The 22,960-nt window shown below is 34.4% G+C and overlaps 1 protein-coding gene across 1 annotated transcript in view; it reads right to left on the reverse strand.

Annotated features, from left to right (window-relative positions):
• The window catches only part of LOC125059009 (NACHT and WD repeat domain-containing protein 2), a 46,561-nt gene that overhangs the window by 1,621 nt on the left and 21,980 nt on the right, over positions 1-22,960 (reverse strand). The window contains exons 12-32 of the mRNA XM_047663091.1: positions 22,068-22,207; positions 21,526-21,637; positions 20,960-21,058; positions 20,059-20,228; positions 13,644-13,807; positions 11,831-11,994; positions 10,980-11,149; positions 10,119-10,338; positions 7,809-8,021; positions 7,354-7,414; positions 6,761-6,913; positions 5,810-5,997; positions 5,268-5,397; positions 4,884-4,990; positions 4,332-4,486; positions 2,923-3,141; positions 2,340-2,544; positions 1,817-1,961; positions 1,429-1,591; positions 1,023-1,154; positions 119-343 (exon numbers count right to left, since the gene is read on the reverse strand). Coding sequence (XP_047519047.1) covers positions 119-343; positions 1,023-1,154; positions 1,429-1,591; positions 1,817-1,961; positions 2,340-2,544; positions 2,923-3,141; positions 4,332-4,486; positions 4,884-4,990; positions 5,268-5,397; positions 5,810-5,997; positions 6,761-6,913; positions 7,354-7,414; positions 7,809-8,021; positions 10,119-10,338; positions 10,980-11,149; positions 11,831-11,994; positions 13,644-13,807; positions 20,059-20,228; positions 20,960-21,058; positions 21,526-21,637; positions 22,068-22,207 — 3,335 coding nt within the window. The remainder of the gene's footprint in view (positions 1-118; positions 344-1,022; positions 1,155-1,428; positions 1,592-1,816; positions 1,962-2,339; positions 2,545-2,922; positions 3,142-4,331; positions 4,487-4,883; positions 4,991-5,267; positions 5,398-5,809; positions 5,998-6,760; positions 6,914-7,353; positions 7,415-7,808; positions 8,022-10,118; positions 10,339-10,979; positions 11,150-11,830; positions 11,995-13,643; positions 13,808-20,058; positions 20,229-20,959; positions 21,059-21,525; positions 21,638-22,067; positions 22,208-22,960) is intronic.

Raw genomic sequence — 22,960 nt, forward strand, 5'->3', positions numbered from 1 at the left:
ATTTATAAAAATTAAATTGTGATAATTACGGTTTTAATTAGTTAATAAAGTACTATTAAAATATTTAAAAAAATACGAAATCAACTTTAATATAAATAAAAGTCTTGTGAAAACATACCTGAAGACACGTAACGTCTTCCTTCCACTATGATAATAAAACACATATTCATCAGTGGAGCTGAACATTGTGATGATGGAGAAGACACCTTCGGCTGCTCTGGAGATCAGCTGCTGGGTTGAGGTTCCACGTTTCAACTCAATAAGGTCTAAACCCCCCCGGGAAGGTGCACAAAGACCGGTCTTTCCGTCTTTCGTGCAGGCGCCATTCCAACGAGGAACAAATCTTGAATATAAATGCGTGTTTAAGCTATTATAAAATTATCAATCTTTTACTAATACAGTGCCACATTGGAACTGATTAAATCGTTATGAATATGGAGAATGTATTTGGTTAAAAAAATTATCGGTCGGTGGATTTTTGCAGTACAAAAATATAATAAAATAATCACATCGCAATAAATAAGTTCTACCCAATCCTAATTAAATTTTAAATAATAATTTTATATTATGCAAGCAATGTATAAAACTTCTTTAAATGTATACTTAAATTACAAGATAAATCAAAAAAATATTGATGCACTATCCCATTGCAAAAAAATTAAGTGCAAATGTGCGGGCTCGCTTGTACAATGACAGATGTACAAACAGAGAAAAGAAGAAAGGTGGGCTGACGAGTTTAAAGAAGTTGTTGGGGAAGATTGGGATAAAAATTATCAAGATAGAGAGAGAGAGAGAGAGAGAGAGATGAAGCCAGTTGGAGTATATACGCTATAAGAGGTCCTTGAATTTTTTTTAATTATTTTTGTATAAAATTTTAAGCGTGATTCTTTTGTAAATATGGATGAATGTTTCAAGGAATAAATATGCCTTTATTTAAATTATTAAATAATTATTATTAAATAAAATTTCAAGAATGATGTACACTGTAGGTATATACTGGACATATAAAACAAAGAACAGACCTGACATGTCTCTTAGTCTTAATATCCAGAATCCCTGCTTTGTCATTTCCAACCACTCCCACCCAGTGTGGTTTATGTGGTAATGCCACAACCGATTGCATGTCTTTGATTCCACTGTTTTTTATTGGAATTCTAGAATTTGAATTTACATATGAATGTATTTTTAAGGGCCATTTAAACATGAACGACATAGTTTACAAAAAAAATATTTTGGTCCTCCGAGCCGGATCAAAAATCAACATTATCGTATTGCATATTACAGTTCATAATAGACCAGAGTTGGCCCATTCACGCGGGTGTCTCGAGTCACAATCTCATGTTGAGTACTGTCAAATGCTTTTTTGTCAGCATAACAGGTCCTGAAAGAAGGTTTACAGTCTAGAATCAATGACCCTAATCGATTTACCTATGCAGCCTGGCTCCGGTCCTGGCGTGAAATACATGGAGACATTCCCTTAAAGTCTTATCCAATCCTGGTGCAACTATGTGATGTTCATCCACTGATACCACAGCTGTCTTATACCCAGTCCCGCGTAATTCATAATCGACTGAATAGATCTTTTCTCCATCTAAATAAAATAATAATAATCAGAATATTATAAGTACGGACTTTGTAACCAAAATACCATGTGTTTGAGTCACCGACGGATGATCACCTACTTGCGTAGGAAAATCAAAATGATGAAGACAGAATGAGGCCCAGACCTTGAGGTTGTAGCTCCACAGGTTCTTTTTCATCTGCCTCAAGGAGTCCACCGAGCCAAGGTTTTATAAAAGTTATACAGAACACTTACCAGGTATAGTTCTAGCTACAATAAGCGCAGAAGCAACATTGTCGACATTATCCGCTGGAATCCGCATTGAAATGGTCACTAACTTGGTGCCATCTTCTAGAAGCAACAGCTGCTTCACAACCTTCTGTTCTTCTTTAAATACTACCTGTTATCGAGAATTATGAATGAAATAAAAAATCTTAAATATGTTTATAAATACAAACATAGTGAATGGAGCAAAAATGAAGATTTTTTGAAAACTCCTTATCATCGGGGTTTGATGTTGAACACGGGTAGCACTGGATAGATTGCGACGGCGAAGTGTACTTGAGGAGGCTAAGGCCCACAAGGGATGTATAGCCATGGATGATGATGATGATGAAGAAAAATCATATAAAAAAACGTATTGGTCGCGATATATATGACAAAAAAAAAGAAAAAATGTCAATATGTTTGAAAATACATCATAATGAATACAGGGATATAGAATATTTCTTGTTTAAAACAGAAAATACATATGTATTTGTAAAAGATAGACAAATACCTGTTGATCAGAGAGATCCCATATAACAACGTTCCCAGATTCAGCAGTAACTACAGTTTCACCATTCGGGGTTATAATTGCATGGGTCACAATAGCGCCTAAAGGGGCTTCAGCAAGTTGGGCTAAAAGCCTCCCAGACCCCGTGTCCCAAAGACCCCAGCAACTACGAGTTACTGTTACAGCTAACTGCTTGTCGCGGGCAAGGCTAGAAAATACAAAAGATTTTATCTATATATTAAATACAATTGACTCTCGATAATTTTAAACACAAGGAGCCATATTTCAAATTTCAAATTACCAAGTGTTAATGTAATTTAAACCAGGAGGAAAATCATGATCAGAATCCGTAATTTTTGTTACAAATTTAATTCACAAATTCTTATTTCAAAAAGAAGTCCGTAATCTACTTTTGACAGATTGTCAGTCTATCATTGTCCAAAGAATTAAAAAAAAAGAAACAATTGACAGGTCACATTACACATTCGACACTAAAGCTGGTAGGCAAGTTAAGGTTGAAGCTTCACATTGTTATAAATGTCACACGATTGTGAAAATCAATTAACTTGTCAACATTTTCACTCACCTCACAGAATCAATAGGCAGTTCTTGTCTGTCAATCTTATGAACCTGCTCAAATATATTATCTATGTTCCATATCTTCACCGTCCTGTCTATGGACGATGTAATCACGTTATTCCAAGTACCGACAGTTAATGGCTCCAGTTGAACTATTCTCCCAAAATGCGCGTCTAAGACTTTTATCAAGTTTGTCGTTTCTAGACTCCAGACGTAGAGGTTTTTTCTAGAAGTTTTAACAAACTTATTAGGTGGCTTTACTACTTTTATTAAAGACTTCAGTTTCTTAGGTCTTATGGGACATTTCGTATACCACATCGTATATCTTTATATATAAACTAGCCGTTTCGCGCCCGCTTTGCTGGACGAATTAAAATAAATTTTATGTTTCATTATTTTATTTTTTTTCATATTTTTATTATTCTTCTTTTTAACTTCCCGCTAAGAAAATTGAAATATTTCGAAAATCGAGTTTTTAACAGATGTTGACGTTTAGAGGTTCTAGGAAGCCTCCCCGAATGTTTCCGCGGTGAAGTCCGTATGGATAAATTTTCATAAAAGTAAAACAGCAATAAAAAATGAAGGAACGTTGGAATTTAATAAATAATAAATAAAATATCGCATCGAATGGTGGTAGTTTCATGTCGATACGATCAGTGGTTTAGGCGTGATTGAGCCTCAAACGAAGACCATTTTCATTATATAAAGATCACCTGTAGGTATATGTATTTGTAATTAAACTCGGAAACGTATGACTTATTTCATGAAATGTTTTGTGTTGTCGGGTCCGCTATTTACATTAAAAAATAGTGCGTCGTCGAAATTTGAACACGCGACCTCAGGGTTAAGACGCAATAAGTTTATTGTAAAGGAGAACCGTGACACTGAACATAAGACATTTGACATAAGAAAATGTGTACATATATAATAAATTAATAATTTTCTTCCAAATTAAATACAATACTACATTGTTAATAATTGCTTAGATCCTGAGTTTGCTAAGTTTAAATTATTATGAAAAAATATATAATACAAATGTACGCAACCCGGCTCGAAGGACCAAAATACTAATAACTCCGACAATTTAGGTAATCGCCACGTTTTTAAATCAAAAAGTCGGAGCAAATTTTACAGCTGTGGCTCGTACAATACAAATACATTATTTTATGTAAGCACCAGAATCATTATTCTTTTATTGTATATTTATTTACTTGTACAAACAGAAAGTCAACTTTAAAGACACCCTACTTGTATTATCTACCCCCGATACGTCTTGGCAACGGCCTACTAACGCACTTTGTACCTAACCGACTATATTTATAAATCAATTATTATGTTTTTTTTAGTATCATTGATTCCTTTATAATTTTTTATTAAAGACGGAAAAATTAAGAACAATTTGTATCATGCTCTTACCTCACTCCTGCGACAGCGTATTTATAGTTTTTACTAATCATAAACGAGTTTGACTGCGTCATTTTCGTGGATATATTTCTGATTGTATGGGGCAGTTCTAAAACGATTCCTTCTAAACGTAGATCTTTTACGGGCTCATCTTGTTTTTCTGCCTCCTAAAACAGTTACAACTGTTAACTCAGAATTTACTTTGTCATTATTTCAACAGCTATGAATATTTTTTTATAATTTTTTGTGTACCAGAAACACTGTCATAGTAATTCGTAATTTTTTAATGGAAGATTCAAAGAAAAGCTATAGGGTACAACCCTATTTGGAGATAGCATGGTCTTTATTTAAGACAAGTAGGTGATAATATATATTTCCGTCGATATATTATGTAAGACAAATGTTGAAACGCACATACGTACCTACTCATACACAAACGTACATTCGAAGATTTAAACTCTTCAATACTTCGGTGGAAAATCGTACGTGGTTTACAAGGAATTTGTGGATAAAGATATTTATATATATAAATATATAGATATAAATATTGATCTTTGGACTTACTTCTTCGTTCTCTTCTTTTTCCTCGTCTTTAGCTTTGTCCGTCTCGTGGTTTACCCTCGGTATGTAATTATTGAAGTCCCATACAACGAAACTGTATGTTGTAGTTGCTAAAAAATACATATTATACAAATGAAAAAAAAAAAAAGTTTATACATTTTATGCCGAAACAAAATTATGACCAATTTTGGTATACATATACTGAAAACATAAAAAATAAAAAAATTACGGTCTACCCTAGTAAAATATATTATATATATATTGATGTATCTGCGCGTACGTATACATAGAAAGGAGTATGCGTGACTATATATTTAATATTTTATTTGTTTAATTAAGATAATGAAAAATACGTCAACGTTATATGGAATACGAAGTAGTATTTACCAAGAAGCATTCTATCCTTTTTTCCCCTCTTCAGTTGCAGCATGGCTTCCGCAGTGTCAGTTTCCTGATGATGCAATTCCTCTATCTTCATCCATTTCGACTGCTCTTCGTCTAATTCGTAAGCGGATATCTGCAGCAAAGTTTAAAAGAAAGATTGAATTAATACAAGTTTAACATAGGTTTATTTTTAACTGAAAATATATAACTATCCTCAAATTTTGCAAGTACCAAAGTAGTAAAAAAATTGAATATAAATAAATAAAAGACCCAGAAAAATTACGGTGTAGGGCTGTAGGCACAGACGGCCTGACACGTTAGGTACGTGTCAGGCAACGTAAAAGTTTTCTGTATTATTTAATATTTGTTTCAAGTTATAATTACTATTGGAACTAGGGGCTTATCATATTGATTATGATGATCCGGATGGATGATCCAAGCACGTATGCTAAATTTCGTCGGTGAAATAACCATTTTTATAGTCGGTTAAATTTACAAAAAAATCTAAAAACCAAGAATAAAGATTAGAAAGGGACTAAATTCACCTGATAACCCCTCCCCGGATCGCTGCTATATACCCTCGCCCAGGTTTTGTCCAAACTGACAGCTCCCCGGCAGCGCAGTGGTTGCATCCATTTCCCGGCTTTACAGAAGTGAACTAGAAGCCTATCGTCATCCAAATCCCCACTCCACATTAGGAGCACCAGGTTTTCCAAGTCACGAAAGTCCATGGCTGCAAAGAATTAAAATTATATGAAGATAAACACAAAACATTATATTCAATACACAAAATATACACATTTAACGGAACGTAAAAAAATAATAAAAAAAATCAAAAGTACAGGTTTACTAAATATTTTTCATGACAAAGAAAACATAGGTCTAATTATAAATTGTGTATTTATTTATTGATGGTTTTTAAATGAATTCAAATCATGGATATACAAAATTTTTAATTTATAATCTCTAGTACAGATACCGGCAAACATCTTGAAGAATTAATGTCTTTGCTTGCGCAGAAGCGATTTTTAGGTATCACTGGGGGGGGGGGGGGGGGGGAGATGGTGCGCGGCGGACGTTTTTGTCCCGCGATGCGCAAACTTTCCCCCCACTCCCTTGTTTAATTCTCAAGAAGATTGCCGGTATCTGTACAAATGGTGAGTCGATGTGTCTGATCACCTACTAGCTTATTACAAAAACAAGGCATTCAAAATTGTTTTTTATATAGTAACTATAATTATATGTGTATATGTGTATGCCCTTTTAAATTAATAAAAATTACTTGGACCCATGTCTTCCGTAACTTATTTGGTAATAAATACGTGTATTGTGCGAATGTATGTATGTGTGTGTTGGTGCTTGTATGAGTGGGATTCTGTGGGTGTGTGTTATGGGTGTGTGTGTTTACGTTTGTGCGTGTGTGTAATATTATTTAATAACAGACATTAAATGAGTATAATAAAAGCAAAGCTCCAAAATTTTTAAACCTTACTCACACAATATTTCCCAAGACATTTCGTCGTATGGCTCAGTGGTTGGAGCCGAGATTGTCTGCTCGTGTTCACCCCTCGTATTGTATTGGACCCAGGATTGGGGTCCGTATATTATCATGTGATGGTTTAGTACGAAAACACCGCGTACGGTTTCGCCTGAAATATATTATTTATTTTCGATATAAAAAAGGAGTGCTAGACAAACCACATATTAATACTATTATTAATTATATATATTTTTTAATAGGCGTAGGTAGAACAAAATAAATGAATTTGTTGAGCCAATAAAAAAAAAAAAAAAAAAAAAAAAAAAAAAAAAAAAAAAAAAAAATACAGCAGAGCTGGTGGTTTCTCAACGAATAAGTATCGCAATACAGCATGGAAATCCTGCCAGCGTCAAAGGTACATTGCCTCAGGGACAGAACTTTTTAAATTTGTTTTAATGTCCTATTATCCAATTTTAATTATTATAATTACTATGTAGGATATTGGAAATACTATATATTTGTTAAAATTATTAAAATAAAAAATAAAAAATTTTTTTTAATTTTAATTGCGTACTTCAATTTAAAAAAAACTCTTATAAAATGAATTACCTTCATCCAAAGGATTTTCGATTGTTATATATTCGCTTGTCAGCATGTTTAATAATATTGACTGTAACAAATAAATTAATTTAAATAGTGTGCTCAGGAACTGGTATTGAGTGTCTATGGGCGGTAGTATTACTTAGCAACAGGTGAGCCTCGTGCCTATACCCCCTACTCTGTAAAAAAACCCGTAACAAACAAAAAAAGTAATAAAAAACTGTAACAAATAAACCGTTTTAATCAATAAACTGTAAAAAAAACCGTATAAGAGGTTCGATTTAGTAGTTTCGATGTTAGCTTTGACACAGAACATTTTTATAAGGAATAAAATAATTTTTAGAAATACATAAAGAATAAGTTAGTCTCCGTACCGTTTTAATTAAAGCACTCTTTCATTTTTTATCATGCAATACAAATTAACTGGTTTATTCATAAGGGGGACTCAGTATGGTCCAACTTACGACAGAATTGTTAGTAGATGCAGCAGCCCATTTGTTATCAGATGACAACTCCAAGTTCTGCATAATTCCTTCCAACTGAGGACACAGGTCCCTGGCCAGGTCTGACGTCGAGAGGTCCCAGGAGATCACCCTACTCGAGATTGACACCACATAACGTTTGTCCGAGCTCAATCGGAACGCGAACACTGCGAATTGGTGACCTTCGAGGGAGTACTGAAAAAGGCCATCGACTCAGTGTTAGGGTTGCCTGGAAGAAATCGCTTAGTAGCGATAAGTACCACTAGTAGTTTTTGAATAAATGTCTATATTTTATATTTACAATAATTTATATGGGGAAAAAAAACATTAGACTATATTATTCCAAATCGATTAAACTCGTTACCAGCTACACTATTTACTAATATAACAAGAAACAATATTAAATTTAAATTAAAAAATTACTTTATAAATCAAACAATTGCAAATTATGCATAACAAAAATAAGACATCGTCATTTAATTCATATTCGAATATTGGAACACATCCTGTATTCGAATGAGAATTCTCGTCAAGAACAGGTTTCTTGCATCGGCTAACTGAGGAGCGACAATGTTTCAATTAGTTAATACGTTGTTCGTGCAATTTTGATGGTTTAATCGTAAAAATGTTATATTGTATAGTATGTCACTGGCCTAAGTATGTAATAAGTTAATTATTTAAATATGTTCGACGACCGATGGTGGACAGAAAAACTGTGTTCAGTTTGTGTTTCCACCACACCAACTTCTTTCTATTTAAGATCCTGTATATAATAAATAAATAAATAAAAAATAAAATAAATTTATTGTGCAAGAAAGTTATAAAATAGTAAATGTTCAGAAACTAAACTTAACGCTAAATAAGAGTCCCGTATGTCAAAAAGTCACGTTTTAAATCAGAAAAGCTGTCATAAAAAAGATTTTTAATACAGTTGCTCAAAAATTGGAGTATTGCAGGGACATATAGCGTTTGGGATGTGGGCTATTACACACTCGTGCTTTTTCTTTACATTTTTTGAACTCGTGCGTTCTCTTTCCCAACTGTCAAAATAATGTATATTAAAAAGACAAAAACCAACCACGAAGTTTTTACTAAAAAAAATCATAGAAGTTTTTATGATTCATGCAAATATTTCTAAAAAGAAGCTACTAATTTGTTTCAAGATCAGATTTAATCATTAGATTCAATGAGTTAGGTAGGTTTTATTTCATTTTATCTCATTAAATTTCATTTTTATTTCATATCAATAAAAAAAATCTACTGAAGACTTGGCTGTGTGAGCATAGTTCTTCTCTTTGCCTACCCAGAATGGGTGAAGAAAAAAAAATCTCTGCTTATACAGTAGAACCTCGATAACGTAAACCTCGGTAACATAAAAACCTCTGTTACTTCAAAAAATACTATGTTCCCTTCCCATCAGAGCCCAAAACCTCTATAACTTAAAATACGCAACCTCTATAACTTAAATAAATAATCTCTGTATAGGCCCTCAGTAACTAAAAGAAATGTTTCCACAACCTCTATAACATAAAATTGTTTGTGAATGAGTCATTTTGAAAGAGTGTCAAAACAAATGGTTTCGGTATTATATTATATTGCTTGCACGTGTTTACTAATGTATTGTTAACGTAAACAATACATTACCTATTGTTTGCTTTATCTAAATTCTTCAAAGCTTTGCGGCGGTTAGCTTTGTGACAACGACTTACTTGCATCATAAGTTAATGTGTTAATGTATTCTCCTCTCTATTTGTCATTGAAAATCAAATCGATTTAGAAACAGTGAATTTTTTAAAACAAAAGAAAATCACAGATTTTTTTAAGTAGACTAAACCTTTAGTTGTTGTTTTATTTTTATGTAATGTAAGTAATGTGAATAAATATGATTACATATTTAATTTTCCATCCTTCTGATGCATTCAAGTTAAAATGGGAGCAAGGGTACATAGAAACATGTACATACCTCTATATCTATATAGGTTCTATGTTAGGTAAAGGTTATTACCTAACATAGAACCTTGATAACTTAAAACCTCTATAACATAAAATATTTTGTGTTTCCCTTGGACTTTATCTTATCGAGGTTCTACTGTATTCTTTTACAGTTGGCGCCATTTTCCAAAAATGTTCTTTGCGAGTTTAGTTGTTTGTTATATTATTATATTAAATATACATCAACAATCATACGAAATTAATAATAGTTTGTCTCAAACAGTAAATATGCAACTTAAAACTTCTCCAGTTAGTATAAAAAATAAATGATTAGTTCAGTTTATTTTTCTCTTGTCTTACTTTTAAAGGTCCTCCAGGTGTATGCAAGCAATGATGCGATGGCAACAATGCACAGTGGTTTTTCCCCTTATCATGACACTGCTTGAGCAGGGAAGACACAGCTGGATTTTGAGCAGCCTCCGGCAATAGTCGTCCAACTAATTGTGGTGCTAACATATCGGGATATGTTCCTAATATGGCACCGCCGAGGCGCAATGCGTCAGCGACCAGCATTAGCTCTCTGAAATAATTACAAATAATTATTGAAGATTGCTTCTATTTAAGTTTTGATTGATTGATTTGAAAAAAACACAATTTATTTCTTTGTTTTTTATAAAAAAAAACTTTTTAATTTATTATAATAATTAAAAAAAAAAGTTTTTTCTTATTTTAAAAATATTTTAATTTATTAAAAGCACAGTGTTTTCTTTATTAAAAATATTTTTGCCAAGGGCCATTACAAGAGAAAGTCGTCTCAACCCTAGGACGCGCGTTCAATCATTGCTGCACCAATCACTTTCTATTTGCATTTAAGTTGCTAAGCGACTGATATCATCATGAGAAATTTTGACATGTGTCAGGCACAAAAGGCTGACCACCTTCTATATTTTTTAACAATATCAGGATTGAGTCCTAGATGTTATAGCGCCACTTTTTTTACAAATACAATTTGTCAACACCAAAAACCACCAGCTGCCCACGGAATTATTTCCGAACCAATTCGACATAGGATCGAAAAGAGCGTACCAATTCTTAAAAGGCCTACGCACTCGCGAGTCTTCTGTGAATGTCCATGGGCGGTATCACTTCAGGTGAGGCCTCCTGCCTGTTTTGCCCCTGGTCTATAAAAATAATCAAATCATTATGTAGTTTTAAGAATACCTGACTGCATCCTTATTAACATGTAGTTTAGCATCCTCGAAGTCAGCCAACACGGCCTGAAGAGGGCAGCAGTTGAGTTTCGCGTGTAACCACTCGTAGTTAAACAGAACTTCGGCGTACAAGTCCGTGAAGCGTTTAGACCTAACCAGGTGGAACGGCAGCTCACCGAACTAGAAATAACCAAAGATAAACTTTTATTTCCAGAATTACTGAACTTCAAGATTAAAATTATATATAATAATATAATTAAATTTGGAATCTGTTTGATCGAAGTATAATATATGTAATATGTAAGAATACATAATTAAGAAGAGTAACTAAGGTAGCAGATGTCACCATCACAATTAATAAACTAAATCTGAAACTTGTATTTGAATATAAAGTATATGATATAAATAGTCTTTATTTATTTATTTCTAATAAAATTCGCGTATCACAATGTTCGTTCCCATACTCCTCCGAAACGGCTTGACCGATTCATATGATTTTTTTTATGGATAATCAGTAAGTCTCATCTATAGCTATCTATCTTTCAAACCCCTAAGATTTTTTTTTGTTTTTTTTATGATACAACATCCAAAAATACATACAACCCCTAATTTTCACCCCTCTACGATCAACCCCTATTTTTATTATTGTAGATAGTTATTTTTATTCTAGATAGTTCTTTTTATGGAACTAAAAATATTTTTCCTATGAATGGCAACATGGTAAAACCAACGTTTGCCGGGTCAGCTAGTCATTCATAATATCAATGTCAATTTAGCAATAACAGTTGAGTTCTCTTTTTGTTGTTTATGAAATCGTATTGTGATATCTAAGAATATGTAAGTAAGTAAAGAAAAGGCTACCTTCCTCAAATTGTATCTCTTGCTGGAGCCATCAGCGGAAGTGAAGACTAAAGGTTGAAGCGGCACTTTCCGATCTGCTACTCCCTCTTTGTCAGCCAAGTTGAATCTGTGTCTTTGTATTTCTGTGTACTTAAAAGGCTTGGGTGTACCTCCACCCCAGATACCTGTCAAATTATAGATTTTCTGTGAATTTTATCCCATCAAAATATATAATAATATACCATAATAACCATATACCATAATATACCATATTGTGCTGCAGAAGCGGGCTGTTCGGGGTATTTGTTGTGTTTCTCCGAGGGAGTCGGTACGGAATAAGTTTAAGGAATTAAATATTATGACACTATCTGGTCAATATATTCTTGAAGCCTTGTTGTATGTCCAAAAAAATATAAACGATTTTAAAACAAATGGTGACTTTCACCAGTATAATACGCGAAATAGAACTAATTTGAGTGTACGACCAACCAGGCTCCAAAAGATAAATCACTCCTTATATGGAAATTGTATTCGTTTTTACAACAAACTCCCAAGCGCAATTAGAGAATTATCACTAAATAAATTCAAAGTCCTCGTTAAACGAAAATTAATCAACAAAGCTTTTTATAAATTTGAGGACTACTTAAATGATCCTAATCCTTGGGATTGAATTGCTCCAGTTCAAACAATTTGTATGACAATACTTGGCGATTAAAAAGAGTGGCGGAAAGTTTCTTGCCAGTTCTTCTTACCCGCTCTACGCCCTTGACTTGCGAACTGGTAGTAAATGTAAATTTACGATTAATTTAACTTGACTATTCAAAAGTGTACTTGGTTACCTACTTGAATAAAGATATTTTGAGTTTGAAAAGAAGAAGAAGTTCTATAGATGAACTATCAAAATATTATGTTAAAACAAATGATAAATAACAATTTAGTTGCAGACAAAAAAATCAAGTTTTAAATAGGAATATGGTAACTTATCTAAAAACAAAATTCAGAAAAGTTAACAAAAAATTATTTTAGATTTAAGTCGAAAAATTATATATTACCGAACACGATATTCCACAAATTATTTTAATTATCTGTATGTACAAAACTGGGGAAAAGGAAAAAGAGGACGCCTCTTGCACGGTGGGCTGACGAGCTAAGATAAAGAGAGATGGAGCCAGTCGGAGAAAGCCTATACTCCTTAATAGGTCCTTGAAAAAAAAATAGTTATATTTGTATAACATTAGAAGTGTATATTTTGTAAATAGTATTGATTCAAATTTAAATGAGGTGTAATTATTATTTTGTACTGATCTTACTCATCTCTTTAGACATGACATGCTCAACAGAGCTAAAAAGAGTAATTGCAGACGAGTGGGAACGTATTCCTCACAACGATCGAAACCCTAAATTCTTATGATAAAGACTTGCAACTATTTCCAGTTGCTTTTTAGCAACGCAGCATTTTAAGTTTATAAAGAAGCATCTCTTTAGCTACATTGAATATAGGAAAAAAAAGCGTTGATGCTGATGGTGCCATGGTTACTGCGATGCTGAGGATTTCACGACACTAATTACTTACAAAATTACTTTCGCATATATCGAAGCTACTTTCGTGATACTGATTTCCCATGCATGCCACTAATTCTGGCTTTATTGTTTGGCCGTGACAGTAGTTTTAAAGACTTAATCAAAAATTAATAAAAACATTGTCAGAATTCATTCACACGTATCAATTTACGCCAAACAATTAAATTTCATTTAATTAACTAAAATCTACCTTAGAACGTAAATTCCGTAGGTACCTGTACTGATCATTGATATGAATATGTATCACGATTACCTAAGTAATAATCAGCAATCATAGAATGGAAGTACATAGCCATATTCATGTTCTTGAAATATCTCTCACGGGCTGTGTCTCTGAACTGACGATGGTACCAGTTCATCACCGATACTCCATCTGCTTCTCTCTCCGAGAGGTAGTTTGGAAGGTCGTTGCGGATTCTGGAAAAACATATTTCGGGTAAGAGAAGCTTTTCTCATGATTTAAGGATACTAAAACTGTTATATATCTATTGACTATAAAGTTTAAGTGTTTCTTCCACTTCTCTTTCCTCTTCCCCCCGGATCGCCATAAGGTGTAGACGTGCTGAGTGCTTTATTTTTATTTGTATTTTAATTTTAATAAATTCAAATCGAAAAATAAATATAACTGTCTACTAGGAGAACATAAACAAAGTGAAGTGTAGTCAAGCAACCATCTAATTACTACGTGCGCTCCTGGTACTGCGCCCGATCACCCCACTATCGAAGGTATTGATCCCACTCAATATTAATCTTATCGAATCCCCTAAAGCTGTGAATTTACGCCACGCCCACATCCCTACCAGCGTCACACTCGTGCCCCGCTTACCACCACTACCTGCGTCCTGCGCCCGCGCTGATTGCAACAGGTGACTGTGGCCACGCCCACTAATTATCTATTGGCCTATTTACCTTGAGCCATCGGGAACTTCTTATCGGACATTCCATTGATTAGTGCATTCACATTTTTTGCAAACATCTGCTTGTACTATCGAATAGACAACTGTTAAACTCATTATAATAAAGGATGAATCCTATTGGAGATAAGTCACTATCTGAATCTGCCATTGATCAAATTGGTATGGAAATGGAACAAATCACTCCTCCCAACTATGTGGCCTTGAGAAACAAGAGAAGAAGAGAAGATGATACGAATGTGGACCGATTTGACGTTTTTAGAGAAGAGATAAAAACACTCATTTTAACAATGTTTAAATCGCAAGAAAGTGGCTCCAAAAAGCTTGAATCCACTCTTACCGAAATAAGTAAGACAAACACAAATATCCAGACAACTATGTCCTTCCTCGCTGAACAGAATGTAGAACTTAAAAAGAAGTTAGAACTTCTCGAAATAGAAAGGAAAAAGGACAAGGAACATATTTCTATTTTGGAGGGACAGCTAGAAGACTTAAAAAGAGATAGATTGAAGAATAACATTGAAATAAAAAATGCACCCAAGGCTGATAAGGAAACAAAAGAAGACCTTATAATTATGACCTTAGAGTTGGCTAAATCAGTCAACTGTCAGTTGAGTGAAAAAGACATTAATGATATTTACAGGATAAGATTTAAGAGGGAGGGAAATGCTAGTTCCCCTATAATAGTTGAATTAAGCACTACCTTATTAAAAATGAAGTTTCTACAGGCCTGTAAAACATACAACTTGAAGAACAAGGATAAATTACGAGCTAAACACCTAGGATTAAAATCACAAGGTCAAGAAAATATCCCTGTCTACGTAGCAGAACAGCTGACCGCCTCCAGGGCTCGGCTGTACTTCCTTGCTAGAGATCTAATGAGATCAAAATCTTATAAGTTTTGCTGGACTTCCTATGGCCGTGTCTACGTCAGAAAATCTGAAAATTCACCCATTATCACTATAAATAATGAAGCAATCGTCCAAAAACTACTAGGAGAGCAATGACTAGACTTAATTCTTGAACCTTGTTATCTCTCTCTGTCTTTGCTTGCTCGGCCCATTTTATATTTTTGTTTTACCATATTATGTTATTTCATACTAGTTTTACATATTGCCCCAATAGCACCCAAACCACATCTTTTTAACTACATAGTAAAATATCTTATGTTATTCTTTTATCAAATTTTGTTCCCGATTGTACACACATTACTCATTACTACTACCAAGACACATAAATACTTTATTAACAAAGGCTTGGATTCGGCCCTACACTACTACACACACACCTTCTCCAAACATATTCACACATTATCAGTACGCGATACTTTCATAATAAGTAGACTATTTAACACACTTCATAACCAACAAGCTAATAAAATGAATGGTTTATTTAAAATTCCATCCAATTATGGATAACGTAATCTCATTGATAACAGAAATTGACAATAGTGAGGTGGCTAATTCTAGCTTATGTGATGTTCATGACATATGTAACCAATCCCCTAAATTTCATAAAAATGATTTAAAAATAATTTCTCAGAATATTGTGTCGGTATACAGCAAGTTAGATGATTTCCAACTCACCCTTGCCCAGCTTAATTTTGAAGCAGATTTGATAATTTTAACTGAATGTAGAATAGATAGTGATAAACCAATACCCCAAATGGAGAACTACACTTCTTATTCGACTACAAACCATATAAACCAATGTGATGGTGTTGTTATCTATGTTTCTAGAAAACACAGTGTCAATGTCAAAGAAATTATTCTAACACATGCATCCTGCCTCCAAATTTTATTTTGTGGAGTTACCGTGCTAGGAATATACCGGTCCCCTTCACATACTAATTCCGAGCCCTTCACGGACTCATTAGACCGACATTTAACATCTTTGAAAAATTGTATTAATTTAATTATAACCGGGGATATTAACATTAACCTGATTGACAGAAATGATGCTCCGCAGCAGGAGCGTAATAACCGGCTTTACTATTTAAACATGCTGGCTATGCACGGCTTGCTACCTGGCCATGTACTACCTACACGGTATGGTAATTGTCTGGATCACTTTATGCTGAGACTAGACAAAAATAAACATTCCGCAAATATAAATGTAATAAATACTTCTGTCACTGATCACTCCACCATATTCTTAAGGCTCTCCAATATACCAAAGTCAGGTGCTTCCACTAAGACAAAAACATTCATTGATTACGATAAGGCGATAGCTACTCTAAGAGATAGCACATTGGTGGCTGACTTAACTTCATTAAACAACCCCAACATGATTATAGAGCTCTTACTAAGTAAAATAAGACAAACCTTAGATTTACATACAGTCACTAAGATCATTACATGCAAATATCGTGTAGTTAAGCCATGGATGACTTTGGGCATTCTACGATGTGTCAGAAATAGGAATAACATGCAGAAAAAGCTAAAATTAGACCCTGATAATGAAATTTTAAAAATAACTTACCGTAGATATCGAAATTATTGTAATAAATTAATCAGAAACCTAAAAAGAAATTATAATAAACAGCAACTAATTCTAAATAAAAACAACTCAAAAAAATTATGGCAAACTGTCAACAATATTACAAATCGGAATAAAAATAAAAGCGACAATTACGAACTGCTCCACTGTAAAGAAACAGCACAAGAGTCTATAGATCATTGTAATCAATATTTTACCCAAGTTGGCAAATCACTAGCAGAAGGTATCCTTGCACAACAACCCGCATACAATTGTTCTGACAAAACTACTTCGAATTATCCTCACTTAACTTCATTTGTATTAAGAGATACTGACAATGATGAGGTTCTTAATGTCCTGATGGGGTTAAAATCAAATAGTGCTCCAGGCTGGGATGGCATTCCTACCCAATTCTTAAAGCTAACTGCTGATATAATTGTCCCTATTATTGTTCATTTGATCAATCTATGCTTTGCTCAAGGTGTCTTTCCAGATGCACTGAAAATCGCTGTAGTTACCCCAGTGTACAAAGGAGATGATAAAACGAATATAAGCAATTACAGGCCTATTTCTGTTTTACCACCTATTGCCAAAATACTGGAGAAAATAATTAATAAACGTTTAATGAACTACCTTAATACATTTAATATCCTCTCCCCAAGTCAATATGGCTTTAGACGGGATTTATCGACAGAAGATGCCGTGTTGGATCTCACATCGCTTATTACTAATGCTGTGGATAAAAACAAAAAATGTGCTGCAGTGTTTTTGGATATGAAAAAGGCATTTGACTCAGTATCAATTACAGACCTTATCGACAAGTTGGAGAAAATAGGTATAAGAGGAATTCCCTTGAAATTATTCAAAGACTATTTATGCAATCGAAAACAGAGTGTAAAAATAGGAAAACACCAAAGTGAACAATGTGAAATCACCTTCGGAGTTCCGCAAGGAAGTGTATTGGGGCCCACTCTATTCCTTGTATATATTAATAATTTATGTAACATGGATATAGAAGAGGGAACAATGTTCACTTATGCTGACGACACTGCTGTCGTTTTTGTAGCTGACACCTGGGAGGCTGTTAAAAATAATTCCCAAAAGGGCCTTGCAAGAATAGCTAAGTGGCTCAGCGATAACCTTTTGACCCTCAATACCTCTAAAACTAACTATGTATGCTTCTCCAATTATAACTCCTCTCAACCACCTCCGACGTTTGCTATTCAAATACATACTTGTGGCTCACCTCATTCTATAATATGCTCATGCGATTTTATTAAGCGGCAAAACTGCGTAAGATACCTGGGTACTATGGTAGACCAACGCCTATCATGGCGCGATCATATAGAGCTAGTTATGGCTAGAGTAAGAAAACTCATATGGTTATTTAAAAATCTAAGACACGTAGCTGACTCGGCCCTCCTAAAACAAATTTATACTGCTCTTGCGCAGTCAATATTAATATACTGCATTCCGGCCTGGGGTGGTGCCATTAAAATAAAATTCCTGGAACTGGAGAGAGCACAAAGGTCACTACTCAAAGTTATCCATTTTAAGCCATACAGATTCCCTACGGAAATGTTATATGCGGTTAGCGATCTTCTGTCAGTACGTAAGTTGTATGTACTGCAAACTACTCTTAGAACCCATCGACATATTGGATATGATCCTAGTATTTTGAACAGACGTAGAAGGCATAATGTGGCACCTTTACCAACTTTTAAAACTAAATATGCTCATAGACAGTACTGCTACCAGTCTGCTAACTTATATAATAAATTAAACAAGGAATTAAATCTATATAATATGAATAAATATAAATGTAAAATAACTATAAATTGTTGGTTAAAAACTCAAACCTATGAAGAAGTTGAATCTATTATCTAAGAATTACTATTCTAAAGTCTACTTTTATCTTACACTCTAAAAGAACACACACACTCAAACATATGATACAGACATATACACACATACCTCATACACACTCACTCACACACACTTACACTCTCACACATCAACATACACTTAACTGAATACAACGAACACCCCTCAATTTATCACTCATACACGATGCATCTTTTAACTTGTATAAATATTGTTTTGTTTTTGTAATATTATTCCCTTTTGTCTAAACTTACATACCTAATTAAGTGTACCTAGGAAGAGCGGATACTCCAAACACAAGTATATTATACATACTTAAATGGAGGCTCCAGCCACATGTTGTTATCATTGTAAGTGATTGAATAAATATTTTTTCATTTTTTTTTTTTTTTTTTTTTCTGAAGAGCCACAAATAATTTCTATTCAGAGTTAAATTCTCTGATTGACTTTATTTATCTATTGTCGCCAAACGAATATAATAAAAACAAATAGAAAATGCAGAAAGAAAGTTACAGTACACTCAAAAATTATTAAATAACATTGAAATTCAAGACTTGTGGCAAATTGGATTTTTCTCAAAAATTTTCCCTTATCTTTAAGAAGACTGGTATTTAACATTTCAAAAACTGGCATAGCCTGGATTATCACCAGTCTGTGGTAAGTATGATCTATAGACCCTTTCTTACCACTGATCAGAACTGTTTATTATGGCTTTGTTGGTTCCAAGGGCCTTGAGAGCTCAGCTCGGGCTGTTTTGGCAAGCATAGCTCGACTGGAATGGAGTTAATCCCGGGACTAGCACAAAGGCGCCTCCTGCGAGACTCGGTCCTTGCCTTCGGCAGCCACGGGGTGGTCAATCGGAGTGAGTAAAGTATGAAGTAAACGACCCCGCTTTACCCCGGCGAAAGCAGGTTTTTACCCTAGGTTTAAATTTGTCGTTAGCTATTATTATTGGATCATCCGGATCCGTTAAGACACATCGAGGCCTCCTACCGCCTTCCCCTCCTCCTACCAATACTTCATTAGCGCGTTTCAGGGTATGACGTCATCGTACTGTTTTATAGAAGGTTGTAGGTTGTCCCTACAAACCAGCTTTGGGAGCGTTCAAGTATTACGTCACGCAATTTTTGGAGATTATTGACCCCCCCCATGTAACGCGCCGTAACGTTTTTCTGTATAGTAAAAAATTTCGTGACCACCTAGTGACTCTTTATACCTAAAAGTTACCATTATGTGGTGTAAAGTCGAAAATAATAACGCGTTATTCAATCCCCGCCCCGCATAGTAACGTTTTACAAAAGGACGCCCCCCCCAAATTCGTTACGTAATACTTGAACGCTCCCTTGTTGTTGAAAAATTTGAAGTTACTGAATTCTTTCAGAAAACCCTTACCTGGTCCATAATAGAGGTGGTATTCTTCTAACAGGTGGTAGATGGTATTGATAGACGTCATCCAGGACTCTATCATCCAGAGAAATGAGGTCTTCTAACTCTGTCTCCGAAAGACCGCTACGAGCTGCAGTTATATACGCCAATGCGTGGAATACTAGAAGACGGCCGTGCTGAAATATTTGGCACTTTATCATAATCTTGAAAAAAATTCGAAGAACGAAGACGTCCGTATTCTAGAACGTTCGAATTTCAAGAGCTGTCAAATCATTTTTCAAGTATTAAGTTTGACATATTTGACAGCGCTTAAGACGAAATTGTGACTTGAGATGCGAATTAGAATATGGGCCGTGAAATATGTCTTCGTATACGTAATTCCAGAGCAGCTGGATTCATTAATATTTCACACATTCAGGAATAAATAATTAAAGTTTTTTTTTAATGATATATGCTCTAAAGAATTGCTCAGTGTTAAGAGCAGTATTTGCCTAGTGAGATTAGCGTGCGACTCTCATCCCTGAGGTCGCTGATTAGATCCCAGGCTGTGCACTAATGTTCTGTCACGTGCCCATTTAACATTCGCTTGAACGGTGAAGTCGGCGTATGTCAGTCACAGGAGGCTGATCACCTACTTGCCTATAAGATTGACAAATGACCATGAAGCAGATACAGAAATCTGAGGCTCAGAACTAAAAAGGTTGTAGCGCCACTGATTTTTTTTTGTAAATTTGCTTATGCACTTCTTGCACTTAACCCTTAGTATATATTTTTCTTTACTAGGGCTGTCTGGAAGAGATCGCTTGTTAGCGATAAGCCCGTTGCACCCCAAATAATTTATGTTTCTTGTTTTTATTTTTAAAGTAACGAAGTTTAATGAACTGCAATCCTGAAATTACTTTCATACCTGCTTCTCGATCCTTTCAAAGAGCATCATGATGGAATCCATCACAGTGGACGCCAAGTGTGTATCCTGTGGCTTTGTGTAACTCCTCCATCTACAAACCTAAGACATTGACTATTATTACTTGAGCTCAAGTTTTTGTTAAACAAAACTTTTTGAAGCGTTCCAACCAACTTATTAGGTAGTACGAGATCAAAATGTTCCATATGTTGGTTTGTAGGTACTAAAAAAGTTGGCTTAGTAAAAATCATATTAAGGCGAATCTTCCGGAGCAGGTAAGGGATTCAAGTATTACGTAACGAATTTTGGGAGGGGGGGAGATCCTCTTGTAAAACGTTACGATGCGGGGCGGGGATTAAATTACGCGTTATTGTTAATATTATTTTCGACTTTCCAGTACTTTACACCACACAATGGTAACATTTAGGTATAAAGAGTCACTGGGTGGTCAGGAGAAACGGTTTACTCTTAGATACAGAAAACGATACGGCGCGTTACATGGAGGGAGGGGGGGTTTCAGTAATCTCTAAAAATTGCGTGACGTAATACTTGAACGCTCCCTAACTCACCTCAGCGAAGACCAATTTGACGAAAATAGGCAAAGAGCACTGTCCTATGGCGTTGGAGACCAACCTCCACTGGTAGTTTGAGAGGTCACGAGCTGCGGCCGCCATCCATAATCTTTAAAAAGATATACTAACGAAGTATTATTAATTATTATTATTAATATTTGTATCTCTGATAGGCAATCCGTGTTACGAGAATTTTTAAAAGACAACTGGATATACAAGATAATATATGATTAGCGGGAGGTGGCAAAATTCTCATTTCGGAGACCAAGACACTTTTTGGGTCTCAGAGCCAGCGGAGTGAGTAATATACAAGATATACAAAAATAAAGTGTATGCATAAGTATTTTGTTTACAAATTTTGACGTCTCGGAAACACTTATTATGTCAGATATCATCACATATCTGTCAACACTAATTTAATAAACCGTGATTTTAGGTTATACACACATTTTAAGCACTTTTTTAATTCAAAATTATCAAATTATACAAAAAAAAAACACACATCGTAAATAAAATCAGGAATCTGTATATAAACTTACTTTAATACTTGCATTGCTAAATCTTCACCCAAAGCCTTAACTTCTAGAAAGTTCTCTTCGGAGTCGATCATTCTACGAAGTACGTCATATTCTTTAGAAACTTCTGGATTTGTTTCTTCGCACGCGCACGTCACGATAATCTGAAATCATTTGTTTTTCATGTTAAAAATAATGCAAAAAAATATGTACAATAATATCTGCTATAAATTTATATATTCATTAGACCCATTTTTAATTTAAATTAATTAATTTATGCTAACGATATCTTTTATTTTATAAAAAAAATGTTTCTATGAAAATAAATTACTTCCCAGAAAAAATTCATGTGTCCAATTCACACGTGGTAGAAGTGAAACCTTCAAAAACAAAGTTTTTATAATTAAAATATGTAAATTAGACTTTTTGTGTTCAAATACACACTAATTTAAAGTTTATATACTGTATAATGCCTCCTATCTCACTCTCTCTCACGCCAAATCCTATTAATTTATGTGTCTGTCTCTTTTTACTGTCGCTTTTTCCGTTGCATCCGGTTTGCAATCACAACGATTCTAAATAAGTTTCACTTCAAAAGAAACGAAGAAAATTTCACACGAAAAAACAGAGTCTAGGCTAGTGTTAATTTAAATGATCGGTTCAAGGACGAAATCACTAGGAAATTGTTCACGAAGCAAAATTTCAAATTCCAAATAATTTTAATACAAAAATTTCTATATTAATTTAGTGAGATTTGTTTGATGATTGCTGCAAAGATTTTATATTGGGTTGCAATTTGGTAAGCTTCAGCCTCAAGTCTCCACGTTGTGTTATATCCAGCCCCCTTAAACAAATGGCCCCCATGTGGGGCGTGGGCTCCACGTTGGGAAACACTGGCCTTGACAATATAATGCAAG

This window comes from Pieris napi, chromosome 19, assembly GCF_905475465.1.
Source record: "Pieris napi chromosome 19, ilPieNapi1.2, whole genome shotgun sequence".
NCBI classification, from domain to species: Eukaryota; Metazoa; Arthropoda; class Insecta; order Lepidoptera; family Pieridae; genus Pieris; species Pieris napi.